This window comes from Blastocystis hominis (genome assembly GCF_000151665.1).
Source record: "Blastocystis hominis, Singapore isolate B (sub-type 7) whole genome shotgun sequence assembly, scaffold_11".
NCBI classification, from domain to species: Eukaryota; class Bigyra; order Opalinata; family Blastocystidae; genus Blastocystis; species Blastocystis hominis.
In genome coordinates this window covers 172,148-192,227 of record NW_013171818.1, presented here as the reverse complement: position 1 = coordinate 192,227, position 20,080 = coordinate 172,148, and the positions used below count along the sequence as shown (strand labels likewise).

Genomic DNA, 20,080 nt, shown 5'->3' with positions numbered 1-20,080 from the left:
GAGCTAGATTTCAGATTTTTGGGTAGAACACGAACATGCATTACCGATGTCAGCAAGTTCCAGATTCCGCCTCCGTACTTCATCTGATTCAATTTCTCGTCGTAAAACTCGTCTTCCTGACCCATAGACCACAAACACATCTTCGTCATCTAATCATCATCATCATCCTCTCCTCCGCCTCTCTCTTCCTACCTGTGTCGGCAGCAGCAGCATCTTCAGCTGCTCCAAATACAGCTGGCACGCCGCGCTGCGCTCCTGCCCGTACTCGCTCCACAGCCGATAGTACTCCTTGATCTCGCGCAGAATGCTCGCTTCGTCGTGCGCCTCGATGCCCTGCTTCAGTCGCTGCAGAAAGGCTGCGTGCTCCTCCTCGCTCTGCTTGCTCTGGAACATTTGGCTGCTCATGTTCTCCAATTGCTGACGAAGCTTCCCGTTCTCCTCGCGCAGCTGCAGGATCTACAGAGAATCACTCGAGTTCGAATGAATTGAAAGTACTTCTTCCTGGATCGCTGCTTTCCGCTCCTTCTTGCGACGACGACAATTCTTGGCGATCTCTCGATTCTTCGCGAGGCGCCGTTGGCGCTTGGCGGACGCCTCGTCCTCGTATTCCTCGTCTACCGGCGTGGAGGTCACGGAATAATCGGGCTCTCGTTTCAGGGGGTGGATCGGCTCCAGGGATGGGAGATTCGAAAAAATATCAGATTGCCCAGCGGAAGAAGTGTCAAAAAAGCTTGGGGCACCTGACATCGAAATAGAACCCTCAGACAGCGTTTCTGGCTTTGTGGAACTATTCAAAACGGGGCTAGGCAACGCCATCAAGTCCAAGGAATCCTTTCGGAAAGGACTTTTCGATCCAACAAAAGGGGACGGCGGCAACAGATTCGGCGGAAAAAACGGAGAGCCGCTATTGAAACCAATAGCATCAAATTCAGGATTCGCTGGAAATGGAAGGGTGTCTTCCTCTATTCGATGACGCCCCGAATGTGAATGAACCTGGCTTCCCAGAATCTACTGGAAATGTCGAATCTAGATTGGATGTTTGAGGAACTAATTCTGTTGCCATCATCAACCATGACCCAACTTCTGAAACATCATCAACGAATTAACTATAATCACCTTTATCAAATAAATTTGGTCCATGGCTCCCATCTCTCCCGGACACATATGAGAGCATGGAATCAAGTTTATTCGCCCCTGCATTATTCATTGCAAAGAGAGGCGTACGGGTAAAACAATGACGTCATCACAAAAACGAAAACGTCCTGACGAAATAGATCGGATTTCTGGAATTGCAGATATTTGGGTCTAATTTGAGTTTTTTCTATTATTTGAAGTACGGATGAAATGGAAGATGGAAAGGGAATGAAAATCAGAGAGCAGTGTATTTGAAATTGAAGAGATTAGTATTTATTGTCTAAGGGTTGTATTACCTTATTTGGGGTTGTGGATCTACTGTTTTGAGTAAGTCAAAGGATACGGTTGAAATATGTGCAAAATTGGTTGTGAAGGTTATATTTGTATAGTGATGGAAATTCGAGTTTTTATGACTTGAATTGGAATGAAGAAGTATATTTGTGAAGAATAGAATTGTTTTCTATTATATAAATTTGCTATTACTTGTCTACATGGATGAACTATATTGCTCTGTATGATGTGCAATGAGCAATGCAGAGAATGGTGAATAGAAGTGTATCGAGAGTGCTTATGCTCTAATTTGAATCACAGCAATTGATTTTTATTTTTATTTGATAGCCAGGACGTGATACAGAGACACAACAGTTTGATGGTATACATAAGAAAGTGTTGTTTGTAGCTGCTATTGCAATTAAGCGCACACACCCTAAAAAATATGTATTCTTATCTTCGAGCAATAAGAAGAAAAAAGGCGGGAAACGAAATCTATTCTATAGTGGTGCAACTCTCTCATATATGTATGTTATCAGACACCTTGTAAAAGATGATTATTCGAAAGGATATTATGATTGTTGTAAAGTATAATGTGATAAAAAAAACAACAGATCAAGAGTGTTAAGTAGGGGAGCAAGCCAACAATACGAATACACGATCATTGTGAGAAAAGCAAAGCTTGAGTTACAAATGCCTCTGCATTTATCCTTCACTACATATTCAAGTTGTATAGAAATATCTATCAATAGAATAGGTTTAAAACGGATTACTCAAATAGCGTATGGATCGAACTTTCACAAAGGAGTTCGGAAGAGATAATTTGCTTAGAATTGGATCACCTATACATAGAAAATACAATTGTCTTCAAATATACTCAGGTGTGACTTTACATACATACTTCGCAAATTCATTTTAAGAAATAAAAGTTGTTTGATATGGAAGGTCTAGATTCAATTAAAAACACGATTTCATTCATACTACGCATAGTTCATCAGCATGATTCATCATAAGATCTTGCAACTCATGCCATATTACCTAAGATAATGGACTGTAATGATAAAATATCAACATCCATCATTACAGTCGAATTCATTCAATAGATTCGAATATAGTTGATGGGGAATTACAAAATACATAATCACCTATTGCTATTATGTGTAGATTTGGAAGATCTAATCATTCAAATACGCAATATCATGTTATTTCTTACCTCGGATCACAAGTGAACTAGAATAGAAATCCTAAGAGTCTTTTCCAATTGTGCCAATTTGAATGGATTGTAATTGTGGTAGATTCTTCAATACAAAGTCACCTGCAAAATCACTGAGACGGAATTCGCCCATTTGAATGAATTCCAATGATCCACAATTCAATATGTAGAAAAAGCCCGAATGATAGTATGTTAGGTTAGGATTATTCTGCAATTGTGATAATAATCTTATTCTTTATCTAATAGAGACTTAACAGAATGAGTGGATAAATTGTTTCCTATGTTGATTCTTTTCAATCGATTCAGTCCATCGATTTTTACTCTTTTTACCTTTCTAAAACAAGCATCGCCAATTTTGATCGATTTTAGCCATTCATATTTGTTCAAATTCTATGCCTTCATATCATTACAACAATTTGAACCTATTACTATCTCTTTCACTTTCAAATCCATTTCATTTAATTCAGAATGATTGTAAATTTCAATTTATATGACAATAATACGCACAATTAGCTCACTAAACATTTCAACTGGATTCTCTTTTTTCTATACATTCCGAAAATATCACTCATTCCATTCACATACCAACCTTCATACTAATCGATCCCTTCTTTGTTTTTTAACACAATTTCCCATTCACTTTCACGAATTGCTGTTCCACTGGCTTCATCAAGCAAATATCCCGTTTTCTTTTGTACATATTAACCATTCTCATCATTGTTTTCAGCATATTCGATCATTTGGTTATTATCAACATCAAATTCACAATTTCTTCGAATCAATTTGTCTTTCGACCAATATCCTTCAATCTTCTGTTTACCATCATTTTCTATATCATATTCGATTCCATAACCATCTCGATTCATTTCTTCATCAAATCCACCTCGATAGATCACCATATCATCATCATAATCATTCTCACACTTACTTCGAATTATCATGATTAATCCTTCTTTACTATTTTCGATTATTCTCCGATCTCCATCATTTCCAACAATCGAATCCCAGTTTTCTCTTTGTAATGCTTTACCATTCTCATATTCTATTATTCCACCTATTCGTTTACCATTTTTCATCAACCATGCAAGAATCAAAATTCCACGATTGAATAATTGACATCGACCTTCAACTTTACCCTCTTTCATTTCACTCAACAAATATTTATTCGAATGGTTTCCTTGATATGGGGTCGCTTCATTTTCCACTCCTTAATCGAAGTGATCTTCTTTTGAGAGGCAACGTAAGTAGTAGGGGAATGACGGGAAACACGCGAAAATCCATTTCCTACCAAATAACCGCGGCAACCCGTTTTTTGTTATTTTCGGCCATTTCCTGCCATTGCCTGCCTGGCCACCTCGATGGCCACGACGTGAAACACGCGGAAATCCATTTCCTACCAAATAACCGCGGCAACCCATTTCCACCATTTTCTGCCATTGCCTGCCTGGCTACCGTATTGTCCATAACAAGAAACACGCGGAACTCAATGGCTGCCAATTTCGGCAAATTTCTGCAATGTTAACCTGACTTCCATTGTAGGCCATGGTATCCATGGATGTCCAAAGTGAAAGATTGCTTCCTTTACTTCAGTCTATAATGCCCGAATGCAAGTGTGTGTATGTTGTCGTCCAAGATCCATCTCTTGTTGTCCGTGCAAGTCATGAGTGTCTTGGTCTGCTCCTTCGTGCTGATATTGAAGGCCTGGTTGTTGATACGCTTGAAAGTACCTTCGATCACTGCATCTTCCTTCTTCTCTGCCTCGAGGACACGCTTGTACAGCTCGATGTTCTTCACGCTCATTCTCTCACCATCGATTACCACATTGCGAGGAACTCCCTTCGCTGCGTTATGCACTACATGCTTCTCGTCAATCAAACAGTACATCTTTGGTCTAAGACCCACGAATTCAGTGATGCGATGCCCGTTATGCTCATCCTTGAATATGGGTCCCGGCAACTTCTTGTTGAAGTTGAGGAATGATTCCAATGAAGGGAACTTTCTCTTGTCCACTTCATGCTCGTAGTATTTTACGAGTTCTCCGTAGAAGTAGCTCGTATTATCGAGTTCAGAGAAGTCGAATGATTTGTACATATCGCACATTTTGTGGACGATGTTACCACGGTCGTTCAACTGCACGATGAGTGAGTCCGTGTCCTGTCCCAACAACTCTACACTGTTGAATGTCGTCTTGAGCACGTTGTAGTAGAAATCGTAGATGATGTGTTTGGACATGTCGAGAATGGCGAACCCGATGAAGAATGGCTTCTCCACTCTGCGCACCGGTGTGTTCAGCTTAATGCCGATCAGATTCTCGGAATACATGGTGGTTCCTGCGATCATGTCGTATCCATGCTTCTGAATGATTGCCTCACGTTCATTCCATGTGCTAGCGAACTTCACCTTCATTCGCTTCAGTCCAGTCTCCACGAATTTTCCATAGGTGGAGTTTGCTAACAGCTTATACAGGTTCTTCTCCACAGTAGTCTTGGACTTGGCTCGTTTTTCACTCAGCATGTTGACGTATTCGAAGATGAAGGGTGCTTGTTTGAAACGGATGATGCGGTGGATGTGCGTGACGTGATAACCCTGTTGAAGACCCAATTGATGCAGAGAGTAGTGTACGAGATATTTGCGTCGAGGTACAAGATCACAAATGAGTTTCGGTGTATTCACCTCTTTCACTTTGTCCACAATGTCGTTCTTCGCTGCGTACTTCTTGATTCCATCGGAGTACATACCCGCCTTCTGTACGGGGAAGAATGGTAAGTCATTGAATTTATCATGGAGTTCCACTGGTGCCTCGATGTCGCACTCGATGAAGAACCCATACTTGCCGAACGTATTGAGTGATTGCACCCATTCATTCGGATCACGGTTGATCCTTTCCATTACTTCTCGTCGTTCGGGTACACCCACTAATTCGTAAGGCATCATTCTGTGCATGGCTCCACCATACAGGTTGTTGGCGTCGAGGTAGTAGATGGATGATTGCTCTCCGTTGTTGGCGGTGCTGTCAAGGTCGACTTTGGCATGCCTTTTCACGATCTGTGTGATGCCTCCTCGCAGGTTTTTGAGTAGACGCATGAAGTCATCGATCTCATTTGTCTCCATCAATCGAATTCCCTTGCTCTCATAGAACTCACCCATGCGGTTCAAGAACACTTTCACGAGTTGTTTCTCCTCAAGTCCCTCATTCGCGTTGATGCGCATGATGTACTGAGCCCATTTCCTTGCGAGGGTCATGAGGCTACTCTCGCTATGATCGCCCTCCATTGTGACCTTTAAGAAGAGCGAATAGGCCATTTGTGGTGCTGTGATGTAGTGCATCGGATCAACACCGAATGCCTTCAGTGTGGTAACGCGGAAGTGCTCGAATGCATCAGCCATGAGAGTTACATCGAGTACATTGTACAACTCGTAGTACTCACCCCATGTCTTGATATCGAAGATCTTCCACAGTTTCACCATGTGATCATATTCGCCTTGGGGCATCATTTCTCCCTTCATATCATCAATGCATTGTTCACGAGAAGGAATGGTGGTATTGTTCAATGTGTCGTACGATTTGATGAGACTGTAAAACATGGGTTCTTTCCGTGTCAACAGATCGATGTACTCGTCATTCCATTGCTTACCTCGTGATTCACAGTACTTGCGTAGTTGTTGTTTGGTGTGCACGTACAAATCGAGGTTGCCTCCGAGTGTCTGTGCGACGATGGATCTGAGAGGACTGCTGATGAGCTTCAACGAGTCCTTGAATTGAATACCATTGTATTCGATCTGCATCTCCTTGTCTTCAGTGGTTGGAATGACATCCAAGGAGTCACTAGAGGTTGAATGAGCTGCGATGAGTTTCATGATGAATGTGAAGTCGTAGTGAGATCCATTGTGGAAGTATACGGGTAAACGATAGTTCTTCTTGTTGAATGAGAGTTGTAGATTGCACTTGGTACAACAGGTGCAGATGTACTGCCCTGCTTCGAAGTTGCATATCCCTCCATTCCCTGTGGTGTATTCACCTGTCACATGTGCATGATGTCGTACTTTGTCGTTATCCAGTTTCTTGTGACAGAAGGGACACACGGTTGTTGCACGAAAGTCCCTCTCGATACTCGGAGAGTTCTCGAGTGGTAATTCATCGAAGAGATACTCTTTCACTCTGCTCTGCAATTGTGTGAGATAGTCCATGAAAGGGCGAAGATCCTCTTCACTCTCATGTGGTGCATGGAAGACTCGCAGTTGGCTGTCAATGGCTGGAATGCGTGACACGGCTAGACATGATAGCATGATTGGCTTGTGTTTGTTCTTGTCATCAATGGCTGACTCGAAGTCAGCGTACACGACGACCGGTGCTGGCATTTCATATCGCTGGTTGGTGAAACGTAACCGAGTCTCATTGGTTGACAAATCGTACTGATCGCTCTCATTGACGAGTTCACGATGTACTTGTACTTCGTGATCATGAACGGCTTTGCGAGATCCGAAGAAGTCGTCACAGAACCTGCACTTCACGTTTCTCGAAAGGTTTTCATTCTTCGCATCACTTCGTCGTGTCACACGATGCTTGAAATCATTCAAGTCCTTGATGTACAAGAAATGCTTTGGGGTGCCCTCAGGTAGATTCAGATCGTTCAAGATGCAGAGGGAGAGAGGAAGCTTCGTTCCCTTACCTTTGTACACGACATCGCATGTGAATAAATCGAATTGTTCCTTCGACTTATCGATGTACCCAGGTAAGAGTGTGACCTCGAATACATTGAGCGATACTTTCAACAATGCCTCCAATGCGGCGAATTTCTCTTCACTCGCATCGAAGGGTGTATTGTCACGAATGCCCATCGTCTCCTCTACTTCGTGAATGGTCACTCCGAATACCTTGTTCTTCTCAGGGTGCTTCCACCACTTGTTGTACACGGTTGCATCGCCAATCTTGCAATTCGCGACGATCTTGTGCCCACCTTCACTGGCCAGAATGAGACACCGCTGCAGGCATCGGTTGTCATCGAAATCCGGGTTGAGCGCTGTGCGTCCGATGACGTACGGTGTGTGCTGCTTGTACCCCACGAATGTACGTAGTGGGAACATCTCAATGTGGAAGCCGATCCAACCAGCGTATACAAAACCACTTCCCTCTGTCTCTTGTTCCTCTACGGCATTTCGGTACCACTTCAGGTACTCCTCGATCCAATCATCGATGCGATCTCGTTGAACGATGCGAAGGTGTCCCAATCGATCATCGGTGAGGTTGAGGATCTTGGGATCTCCATCATGTGTCCACATGAGGTTGTATGCCATGATGGTGATGAAGCACTGATTGTACTCGCGCATACCATTGAGGATGTACTTCTTCAAGACTTCATTGAATTCATTTGTCTCATCGAATATGAGGTTGATCGGTTCCACTTCCTCATCGCTCTTCTCACCCGGTAGTCGAACCCACAACCTGTTGTCAAAATCGTTGTTGAGACGGAAGTCCTTCTTGGTTCGTTTCTCTTTCACCCATTCCTTGTACATATCTCCTTGCACGGTGTGATAATACGTGAGTGCATACCCGAGAGTTGAATCGATCACATCACTCAATCGTCCCTGTGATACCTTGCGATCGAATCGTTCATATGCCTTATTGCGTCTCATTTCACGTCTCTTCTCCACGGTGTTCAGGTAACCGGGTAAGTGACGTTGTCGCTTCTCACCGAACTTGTGCCCATCCCACTCGTACTCGAGGTACCGCTCGTTCCATGCCTTGCTTCCCACGACGAGATACTTGCGCTTTCCAGCAGGATCACGCACTCGTTTGCGTGACGGACGTTTCGGAGGCTCAGGGAAACTATCACTGTCATCATAGTGTTTCTCAACTTCACGTTTACGCAACCCACGTTTTGAGGGTGCGAAAAAGGCGATATATTCATCGGGTATATTTAATCCAAACACCTTTCTCGAGAGATAGGCTCTCGTGTCAGGAATGGTCTGATCGGTGAACGTATCGCCGATCATGTAGTACTTGGCGGCCAATCGTTTCCAGGTCGGTCCACCGATTTTGATTTGTTTTCCAGTCTCAGGGTTGATAGTATATCCTACGCGTTGTGAACTCATTTATATAAGGGTCACAAAATCTTTAAGTGGTGATACACGTATGACCAAAGTGAAATAGTTAGGAGCTTGGCTTCCTCCTTGAGCTACCGAAGGCATCCCTAGAATGGGAAAATGGCATGACCATCCGCATCGTACTCGAATTCATCGATGTCGTAGAACTCGGATTCCGATGAATCAGAATCACTAGAATTGGGGTCAGCGAATGCAATGCTAATGTCTGGATCATTATCGTATGCCTCAGCTTCTTCTTTGGTCATTTTCACCCATTGTCCTTTTACGCGTCTGTAGTTGTCATGGAGTAACTCGTAGTATGCTGTGCCACCAATAATCATGGAGCGATTGCTGGGAGAAAGCATTCTCGACTTGGGAACATATTTCGTCGTATCTGGTGGTAAAGGTGTATCGTACAAGCGATTCAATTTCTCGTCGTACTTGTATCCACGCTTGAGAAGGTTCCAGAAGCGAACTCCGTTGATTTGAATTTCTCGTCCTGTGTTGGGGTTCAAAGTGTGAGTAGGTCTATTCATTTATATATTTATATATTTATATTTTCTCTTTTAACCCTAGATGCTTCCCTAAATGAAGTACAAGAAAACAGAGAACAACACATGGTCTTCCCTGGTACGCACTTGTGAGGACGAGAATATCGAACTCGCCGACATCATCATTCACACCAAGTATCCGATCAATTCCGAGCGTCTATTCGGCTTCAGTGTTTGCACTCCGCAAGCAAATGTGAACTGTGGTTTGATATTGCACGACTATGATTGCATGGAGATGACGTTGGATGAAACTCGTCCACCCTTGTTTACCGAGGATGAATGGGAGTATCTATTGCCTCAATTGAAATCCAACGGTTTGCTCGGTGTGCCTCTGAATATTTTCGGACGGGAACAGCAAACCTATCCTTATGTCGTACCTGTGGTAACCGAGAATCGTGCTGTTTACTTCTTCTCCAACTACTATGTACGCGTGGTCTTCAAGGTGGTGGATGATGAAGTGCCTCCCGAGTTGTCCGATCTGTTCATCGATGATGGTGCGTGTCTGAAGGGTGTGTACGTTCGTGCATATCAAAGACAAAGTAAATAAAAAGTAAATGTCGTACATTTTCAGCAGCAATGGAAACAACTACACGTTCAAGAAGCTCGACAACATGCTCATCAACATGCCAGAGAAGGACGGTCATCATGTATTAATTCGAGAGACAGTGGATGGTGTTCCTCAGTACTCGTGGGGTAGTACTCCTTCCTACATCGTGAAAGCGAACGAAGCATTTGTCTTCGAGTACACACCAGAAACTACCGAATCATTCAATGGCGAATGGGGTGGTGATGGTATGCCGCCTATGCCGTCCGGATCGTACCTGATAACCACGACTGTCATAACGTACCTTCCTGAAGACATGTTCAACGATTGCACGTCAATCGAATCGGTGGTTGAAAAGGGTTATCGAGTGCTAGTCACGTTTGACAACACGCCTATCCTAGACAGACCGTACATCGATACATTGAATAGTCTTGTGTCTCATACTGGTTATGCTGTTGTGAATGTTGGGGGAAGCGTTGCTTCCCCCTACAACTCTCCTGTCCTTCGTACGTATTCGAATCTTCCTATCATGCTTCTAGGTGGTGTGAAGAGCATCACGATCGTTTTCGAACATTTAGGCGACGTTGTTTCTGACTCCTCGTAATGGGTCGATGTGACCTTGCTGCATCTCGCAATGCATTGGGTTCCTTTCGACTCTTGGATCGCGTGACTGGAGGTGCTGGCTGTGGTTTGCATTTGCTTGCCAGGAGTTCCCAATGATAGCACTTCTGCTTGCTACCGCTTTCCATATTCTTCACTTCGTACATCAATGGCATGAATCGATCGTCAATGTCAACAACTTCATACAAGTCCTGAGACCATTTGCTGGTCAATGATCGCTTTTCCAGAACGCGAGGTCTTCGTGTCACTCGAACATAATCACCCACATCGAATTGAGGTGTTGTGTCCTTCGCTGTCATGTTGGATGGTTCTGTCTTCTCCGTGTACAAGATGTTGTTGTTCCAAATGTCAGTGGGTGCATATCCGATGTCTCTGTTCTTCCTTGCATTGTGTCTACGAACGGCACCATCGATCAAGTCGAACCACACACCTTTCGATTGATTGAATGGAACCATGATGTCTTCCTTGATATCTCGAATTGCTCGTTCGGCTAGTACTGCTTTATTCGCTGAATCCATGTGATACATGGTGATATCATACTTGTCCAAGATGTTGGTACGAAAGATCGCATTGGTGAACTCGGTACCTCGATCAGAGCAAATATGCTTTGGTGGTCCGTATGTCTGAATGATGTCCTTCATCGCATGCGTGACTTCTGTGGCACTCTTGCTTTTCAATCGCCGAGCCATCAGGTATTTCGAATATCCATCAATGCACACAAGGACATACTTGTATCCACGATTCTTGTGGAATCCTGTACTCTTCTGTCTGCCCAACACTTCCTGAATCCATTTGTCTTGTTTGGAAGAGAAATCGATGAGATCGATGAAGTATATGTTTCTCTTGAATGAACTGATGATCACTCGAGTTGCACCTTTTCGCTTGGCTGGTTTCCGTAGTTCCTTGATTTCATTCATAAATGAACCGCTTTATTCAATGGCTGAAAAGTGCATGGAAATGGATGAGTGGAAGAAAGAACCACAAGCTAGTGGTTGACTCGAAATGCAAGGACAGATGTCACTGCCTATGCGTGTACAACGAGAAGAATGGATCCGATGACGACAGTGGGAGTGATATATCGATCAGTCCGACAGAGATTAAAGTGAAATGAGGGATGCCTAAATAGATTTAAATAATGTAAACATAAATAGAAATACAAATGAACTGTTGGATGAATGATGAACGTCTTGATATCACACGTAAATACGTGCATGATATGATTAATTCATTTGTTGAGGACCCAAAAGGTACAAATTATCATAATGAGTATAATCCTCCTTATATGATGATAAATTCACCCGATCTTCAACATCTTCTTGTGAAATCATGTTATGATGATAAATACATAGTGAAGTATGGGGGACAAAGTGGGGCGACAAAGTCGCCCCGGGAAGCCGAAGGCTTCCCACAAAGTCCCGCCGGGGAAGCGAAGCTTCCCCGAAACATTGCTGAACTCCGTGCTTTCAATGAGAATATCTATGATATCGAAGGTCATCGTGTGATGACATTAGGTGGTGATATAATTATCATTGATATCGATGGTGTTGCATTTGATCAACTCGAATGTGTATCGGGTAAACGATTACCGCCAAAGTAAAAGACTGGAAGCTATGGTTTCCAAGTCGCCCTTATTTCACTTTGTCCCTTAAAGTTCTACAATCGTGACTTGGAAGTTCGAGTATAAGTGCGAGATAGTTGTATCACCACTGCGTGTCACAACGAGTTGTAATCCACCATCTTTTAACGGTGAAAATATAGATGTGCCAGAGACGTTCATTGTTGGGGTCGGGTTGTCAAGTGTTGTCTTCAGCAACGTTGCTTGAGACGTAGTGATTACCAAGGTCGGCGTGTCTGTAAAGCCTACGAGTGCCTGTTCGTAGTTACCACACTTGAGACTCAAATCGATCGTGACCAGATACTTGCTGTTCGAAGATAACGTGAGATCTTCCGTCAAGTTCGAATTGTCTGATCCGAGTATCTCGGATACGACGGTGTGACCACTACCAGACCAAGAGTACGTGAACGTCTTGGAGAACTTGGTAGGCTGTGGCTCGAAGGATATTCCACTGCTAGTCACGTTCAGCAAGTACGATCCTGAGTTGGACGGGATGGTCAATTTGCTCACACCCGTTCCATAATTGATCACGATACATTGTTCTTCATTCGTACATCCAAGAATATCTTTATAGATTACATTGGAGTCAAGGATGCTCGTTGTGGGTACTTCAGTATTTGTCTCGTTCTTGAAGACGAAGTAGCCAGAAGAGTTATTCATCGCAGGCACGTTCACACCGAATGCACTATTGCCCTTGTAAGCAATGAGACACAGGTTCGTCGACTGCACGCCGAGGCAATCGTGGAATAGAGTTGAGGCGTTCATTGTCTCGAATGTGTACTGAATTCCGAAAGCCCCAGCCTCTACTCCTTTCAGGATGTACGTCCCGGACTGATCTGGCAGGAACAGATCTGTACGAGTGCTCGTTGTCGAGTTCCAGTTGGCAATCGCGTACTTGTTCGATGTGGTACCGAGACCGATAGCCGTGTTGATCGTAGTCGCACTGAATAACAAGAACGAAGGATTGCCATCTTCGTCCATGTTCAGCACGTACTTGCCACTACTCGGCAGATCGAGTTCACCGAAGGTGCTATTGCTGGTAAAGTATGGAATCGTACCTTGAGTGGCAATGGTGATTGCCTGACTGTTGCTGCCTTTGAAGTACGAATTGTCGAGCGTGGTGAACTCTTCAGGCTGCTCAGGTACTACGGCACCCGAATCAACCCAGGTGAAGTCGTTGTTGTAATTGCTGAGCACGAAGGTGCCATTCCCACTTGGTAGTGGGAAGGTCTTGAATGCTCCATTATGGTAGTACTGGAGACCATTCGTCATCTCCTTGCGTTTGAACACTCCATTCTGGAGATATACAAGTTTCTCTGCTGTGCTTGACATTTATACTAGGGAGGAAACTTCGTTTCCTCCCGGGGGAGCCGCAGGCTCCCCTTGATTACTTTGTGGAGAAAATATTTCCTCCCTGTAGTAAATGGCAACTACAATTCCTCCTGTGCATAACTACGAATCGCAGATTGTGTTCAGCAATCAGTCCAATAACATCAAGTCGACCGATGTGATCAATTGGACGATCGCACCATCCGGTGATGACGTGTACTTCAATCTGTACAAGTCTCGAATGACGTTCAAGCTCAAGATCACCGGGTTGGCAAATAATGCAACAGGTTCACCCAAGGATATCTATGTTCCAGTGAAGAAGAACATGTCGGGCATTGTGAACAACACGAAGGTCACATACACCTATTGGAATGGTGAGAACTTGGCGTCCTTGCCTCTGAGTGCAGACAATGAGAACATCGGTCAGATCCGGTCACTCTTAAATGCGCTCACGGACAACAAGCACAACAATGTGGTGAACGAGGGACTGAAGGAACTGTCCTACATCTACTACGATGACCGTGACTACGATACAACCGATAAAACCGCGAGAACTGCGGCCATCCTGGGTCGACCTTATGGCGGGAAGTTATTCTACAACATGCTCAAGTTCGTACAGCCACCTGGATCGACCACGGCGTACACGACGATCAATGTGAACTTTGCAGACATCTTCGAAGGTTGTTCTCAGGAACGATTCATCAATCTCACGCAGATGGATGCTCAGATCTATCCCACGAACGACGATGCATACTTCTACATCGATGCTGGCAAAATCAATACCGCTACAAGTCCGGACGCTGTTCCATCAGCCACGGCTTTCACCGGTGTATACTTCGATACATGCACGCTTTGGTATCACAGTTACAAGACGAGCGATGATTCGACCTTCGATCCTGAAGACACTCAGTTGGTGAAGAACCAGATCATGACCAAGACGTTCCGCATTCCTTCTGGCCAGAACTTCATCGATGATCGTGTGCTGGTCAACTTCCCCGTCAAGATGATGTTCATGATGTTCACGGACGACAATGGCGATTTCTCGACTCTCAAGGACATTCGATTCAAACGTATCTCATTGAACATCGCTGGTGAACAGAAGCGTATCATCAATGTGGACAACACGAACACACCTGATGGAATTGATCACACGTTCTTCGAATGGATGGACTATCTTTGCAATAGTCGTTCCGACGAGTACGACACGCTGTTGACGTACAAGACCTGGTTGAATCAGTTCCGCATCTTCGCCTTCCCGTTGGCCGAGTGGTTCCCGATGCGAGCATCGAATCAGATCCAGTTTGAAATCGAGTTGGAAGAGGATGTTGCAGCGACGATCCAGATGCACCTCATCATGATCCGTGCCAACACTGTGGGAGCGTAGGGGAGCCGCAGGTTTGTATGGTAACTAATATCACTTAAAGATTTCAAAACATAAATATAAATAGATATGAGCAACAAGATTCAGGTTTTCGATCTTTCCAATGCTTCCGATGTGTCTCTCACTTCGAATGGATTCAAGAAAGAAGGCGAATCGGCTAAGTATGTCTGCAAGATCACCGATGCTACCATTGTTTTCGTGGGTGACAACTCGAAGTTCGAAACAGACAAGAAGAAGCAATTCAACACTATCACCATCACACTTCCCAAGGAGCAATCGGAAGAGTTCAAAAGAATTCTTGATGAGACGAAGAGAGATAGTCGATCGTACAGTGAATACGAAGGTGAGATCCAGTTCAAAGTGAAATTGAGTCCGAACACGAAGATCGTGAATAACGACAAGAAACCGATCAAGATCGATCTACGAAATGTACCCTGTACTGATCTTCGTGAATACAAGGACGCAACGATCGATATCGTAGTAACTGGTACGAGCAATGAATTTGAGGGCAAAAATGGTGATACGAGGGGCAACGAAGTTGCCCCGGGGGAAGGCAAAGCCTCCCCCCGTCTGTTTTCGTACATATCACTCACGGCAACTCAAATCAAGATCAAGAGTATGAATAGTGTCTTCGATTGCGATTTCTTGTAAGAGGTATGTGTGATAGATTCCTTTTCACTTTGGGCATCGCGGATGTCGTGATAACCAAAGTAAATAGGGGCAACTGCGTTGCCCCGGGAAGCCTTCGGCTTCCCACGAAGTTCCTCCCTAATAAATGGAAGATAGTCCGTACATTCCCAACATAGACACTACACTACTCTCGATCAAGAACCGAATAAGACGATTTAACCATCGATGTCCGTATAACAACAAACGATTGACGAGAAGAACAGAAAATACGCTCAATCAAGCCGAAGTAATGCAGGATACCATCAAACAACGGATGGAGAATGAAACCGATGAGGAGAAGAGCAAGCAATATGCCAAAATACTGCGAGAACTAGCCGACTACATCCAACCAGAGCAAACCATTGACGAGCAGTTGCAAGACCTTCGACAAAACAAGGAGAGCATGGGCATTATGAAGTTCGATTGGGAACTTGATTGCCAGGACACATTCCTCAATCAATTCACACTCATCATTGCTCCTTCCAAGTCGGGCAAGTCGTTCCTCATCAATCAGTTGTGCTACGAGATACCTCACTCATTCGACAAGATCTGCTTCTTCATGGGAAAGGTCAGCTATGAAAACAAGTGTCCACAAGTGCTCAAACATGTCGCCAACAAAGCAGGCATCAAGACACAATGGATCAATACGGACAGCGAAGTACGCCCTGAATTCACGGATAGCGAGGACGTCGCGTACAAACAATTGAATGACGATGGATCAAGTGTGGCAATCTACAATGACACCACATACCCCTCGATCTACATCTTCGACGATTTATATACGAAGCCGAACGATCACTGGGTGGTGAACTTCATGGACACCATGGCTTGCATGAGTCGACATCGGAAGACCAGTTGTTTCATTGCATTTCAAGGATTCTCTCGATTGAGCAACAAGATCCTGGATAATGCCACTCGAATCTTCTTGTACTACGATATCCTTGGACGAGAGGATCTGTGGCGCAAAATGAAGATACCACCACCGAGTAATCTATCCGAGGTACTTCGTGATATCCAGATGGGCATGCACACACGATGGTACTACCTGGATGACGATTCGCTGGTCGAGTACGTCCCATACGAGCTGAGTAGCAAACAACAAGCAATCAACAAGATGCGATCGAAGTTACCGAAGGCATTGAGTGATGAACGAAAACGCAAAGAAGTGGAAGAGAAACAACGACAAGTGCAGCAACTCGAAGAGGAACTTGGACGCACTTCCGACAATAAGAAGACCAAAGTGAATAAGGCGCGCACGTACAATCTCTTGGACATCAAAGAAGCCGTTGAAATCAAACCACAGGACTACAGCAAAGCCATCAACACCAAGGAATTCCAGTTCGTACAGAAACCGAGAGATGGAACACAGAACTACACGAGCGACACTTCTACCAAGCAGAAGAAAGGTAAGGGACTGCGTTCCAAGTACGATTTGACATAACCGTGATGGCCAAAGTGAAAAAGGATCGACCATGTTTACTTTGGGCTAACCATCCAAGTCACTTCGCCAACCAAGGCCAACACGAGCCTGCTTTGCTTCTTTCTCTATTTCTGGAATAATGTCAAATCTCTCTTTTTCCCATACATCCATTGGAATCGTATAATGAGTCTTACGTACCTTTTTCCCACCATACTTCTTACACAAGTCTAAAAGGATTTTATCGATCTCGTCTTTGAACGTGAAACCATTCGGTATGTCTTTCACTCTATACACACATACACGTCCCTCTCTATCCATTTTGGAACATGTACTCTTCCATTTATCTGATTTAACATGTTGTGAATAGATGTGCACATTATCATCATTTTCAACGATAATGTACGTTATGAAAAAGTACCATTGTTGACCTACTTTATTTGGCACACGGCGATCCTTCAATTCCTTGTTCTCATGGGTCAGCTCTTCGTTTGCCTTTCGAAGGTAGTCATTGTCCTCCTGTCGAAGACGTGTTAGGAATCTAAGCACATCGCAGGCAAATGCAGGATCTGCCCACATAAGGCAAGCATGGAGCAGTTCCTCGCATACTATGTAACCCTTGTTTGTACCGACAGACGATGATGTCGTGATGTATTGAATCACGTCGCAAATGTCAAACTTGTCGTTTTGGGTGCCATTTGACGGTAGGTCGGAATTCCGACCTACTGTAGATTGACCGTTTTTGGCACTATTTTCACCTTCAGACCGTAGGCTGGAATTCCAGCCTACGCTTTTTGCCATATGTTCGATCAGTTCTTGGGTCTGCTTGTTTTGTAGGTAATTCTTGAATAGCTTGTTTGTACCGTGCTTCTCGTTGTACTGTCTCAACAGATCAGAGACAAGGTACATGCGAATACCATTATCAAGACACATTCGAATCTTGTAGTCGTAGAAGTCAATCTCTTCGAATTTCATTTCTATTTGTATTTATGTATTGAACTCTTTTAAGTACAATAGTTACAGTAAGGGACACTACGTGCCCCCGGGGAAGCGAAGCTTCCCCTTACACCCTCTGGATAGCTGGGTCAACAGCGTCGTGCGTGTACAAGTGAAGGAGTGCCAGGTAGCCACAGTTGTTGGCAAAGATCGACTGGTATTTCACTTTGTTCACACGGAATACACGGTTCGTACCTGTCAACGGGAAGTCATTCATCTCGCCAAAGCTGTCCTGGTAGTTCAGTGTTCCGTCGTCTTCACGGAAGCAAGAAACAAAGTGACCGAGCTTACCACCGTCTTCAAAGGGTATCCAGATGATGCAATTCGCAGGTTCTTTGTACTCTTTGGCCAGTCTCTTGTACTTGTCCAATTCCATCACATCGAAGTCGGGTATCTCGAGTTGCTTGGCCAGTTTTCGAACTTCATCGAAAGTCATTGGTTCAGCATCCACATTCATGTAGCCGTGGGTGTAGAGCTTCCTCAGTACGGAGGAAGCTTTGCTGTCCCTCAGTACACTCTCCTTCGGATCACTGACTTCTCTATCTTGTTCTCGTTCTGTGGAAGGGCTGTGAGGATGCGATTCTTTTTTTTCGTCTGGACTTCAATTGCTTGTGTCTCGTTATCCAGGTCAGAAATATCGTAGCCAGTGCCAGCTTTGCTTTCCTTTCCCTGAATCTGGTTTGCCACATCGCTCACCGTACCCTTCGCCATGTCACCTATCACATTCGCGAGCTGCCTCACGGTGTCCGATCCTGTCTTGTTGCTCACATAGTTCACACCCTTGTTGATCGCGTTATTCGCAGCATTCGTGCCAGCATTGACCAGAATATCGGTGATGGGTTTTAACTTGTCGGCATTGTTGTCGTACCAACCTTTGATCTTGTTCCAGGCATTCTTGAAGAACGTGCCAACACGACTTGAACCGGCGTACAAGGCTCCACCTCGGACTTCGATGTTTTTACTTTGTCGTTCGATGGCTTTCATGGTCTTCAACACGTCGTCGTAATCGCTAGGGTTGATTCCATTGAGGAACACAGCAGAAGCACCGCCGAATTTCAGCGCGCCACCCTCCTTACCCTTCACTAGCTCTTTGAGACTCGAGATGATCTGTGGAGCCATCTGAATGAGCGCTGGGATGATCGTGGCAGCGATGGTACCAAGTGCTCCGCCTTTCTTGAGTCCGGTTAGCTCGTTCATCAATTGTGCTTCATTGAAGGCTAGTGCTCCAGCGGATTTAGAGTCTGTCTGACATGCACCACCTTCCTTGAAAGCAATGGCTCCACCGGTGTCCTTGGTCGCCCCATTGAAAGCAATAGCACCAGCTGTTTTCGTCTTACTAGCTCGTTTTGGTGTTCGCTTTCGTGATCGCTTTGATTGCACTGGTGCTTCGAGTTCCTTGTGTAGATTCAATGTCTTGCGTCGATCCACAATCGTTCCACTATCCTGTTCTCGGAAATCGGGTTCGCCATAAAAGGCAGATATATCAACAGTGAATGGAATTGCCATTTATGTATGGGGAAATCGTAGATTTCCCCGGGGGCACGAAGTGCCCCATGCCTACAAAGTGAAAAGAAGATCAAAGATATATTCATTAGCCATTGAAACCTTGTGTAACGAACATATCCTTGATCGTATTATATGTATTTTGCAGATATTGCTCGAATTGTTGATCCACATTGACAGCAAACCGTTTGATCTTGTTTTTCATGTAGTCCAAATAATCAGGAGTTAGGTCCTTACTATTAGCTACTCGTATGAAGAAACTCATCAGTTCGGGGTCTTCATTTCGATCACGATAAGCCCTGAAGAGACGTGAGAATCCAAGGTCATTTGCGAATTGAGCGAAAACAGGATTGTTGAAATTGCGAGCAAGCAAACTTGAGAAAGCAATGAAATCTTCGCGAGTATCATCGCTTTCCCAACTATCCTTGGTGGAATTAGAATCTTTACTTTCATACGCGTCAATCAAGGCTGCAGCTCGATTCACTTGATCGATTGCTTGAGGTGTGAAACTAGCATTTACACTTTCAGATTGACGACCGTCCAGTACAATCACAGGTTGAATTTGTGGCTGATTCCGGAAATATTCATATGATTGCCAAATGGCATCCATTAAGTTCTGGATTCCTCTCATATTCTGCTGATACAATTGTTGATATAATTGTTCCCGGGACAGCTGAGTATCAGCAAAATGATTACTCATTGTAGTAATCAGCTGACCAGTTTGAGCATGTCCATCAACAACTGCATTACCAA

At 44.3% G+C, this 20,080-nt stretch overlaps 2 protein-coding genes; both read right to left on the bottom strand.

Annotated features, from left to right (window-relative positions):
* Window positions 1-162: 162 nt before the first annotated feature.
* Window positions 163-1,216, bottom strand: GSBLH_T00001448001 (uncharacterized protein; the record flags this gene model as incomplete). XM_013039856.1 has 4 exons in its annotated part: window positions 1,117-1,216; window positions 994-1,083; window positions 496-962; window positions 163-456 (listed from the first exon to the last, which is right to left on the bottom strand). Exons 2-4 carry the CDS (start codon window positions 1,064-1,066, stop codon window positions 163-165), a joined length of 834 nt encoding a protein of 277 aa, XP_012895310.1. The 5' UTR covers window positions 1,067-1,083; window positions 1,117-1,216.
* Window positions 1,217-4,198: 2,982 nt separating this feature from the next.
* GSBLH_T00001447001 (uncharacterized protein) lies at window positions 4,199-6,805 on the bottom strand (the record flags this gene model as incomplete). The annotated part of the gene is made up of 2 exons (XM_013039855.1): window positions 4,199-6,594; window positions 6,637-6,805. 2 exons carry the CDS (start codon window positions 6,803-6,805, stop codon window positions 4,199-4,201), a joined length of 2,565 nt encoding a protein of 854 aa, XP_012895309.1.
* Window positions 6,806-20,080: the final 13,275 nt, after the last annotated feature.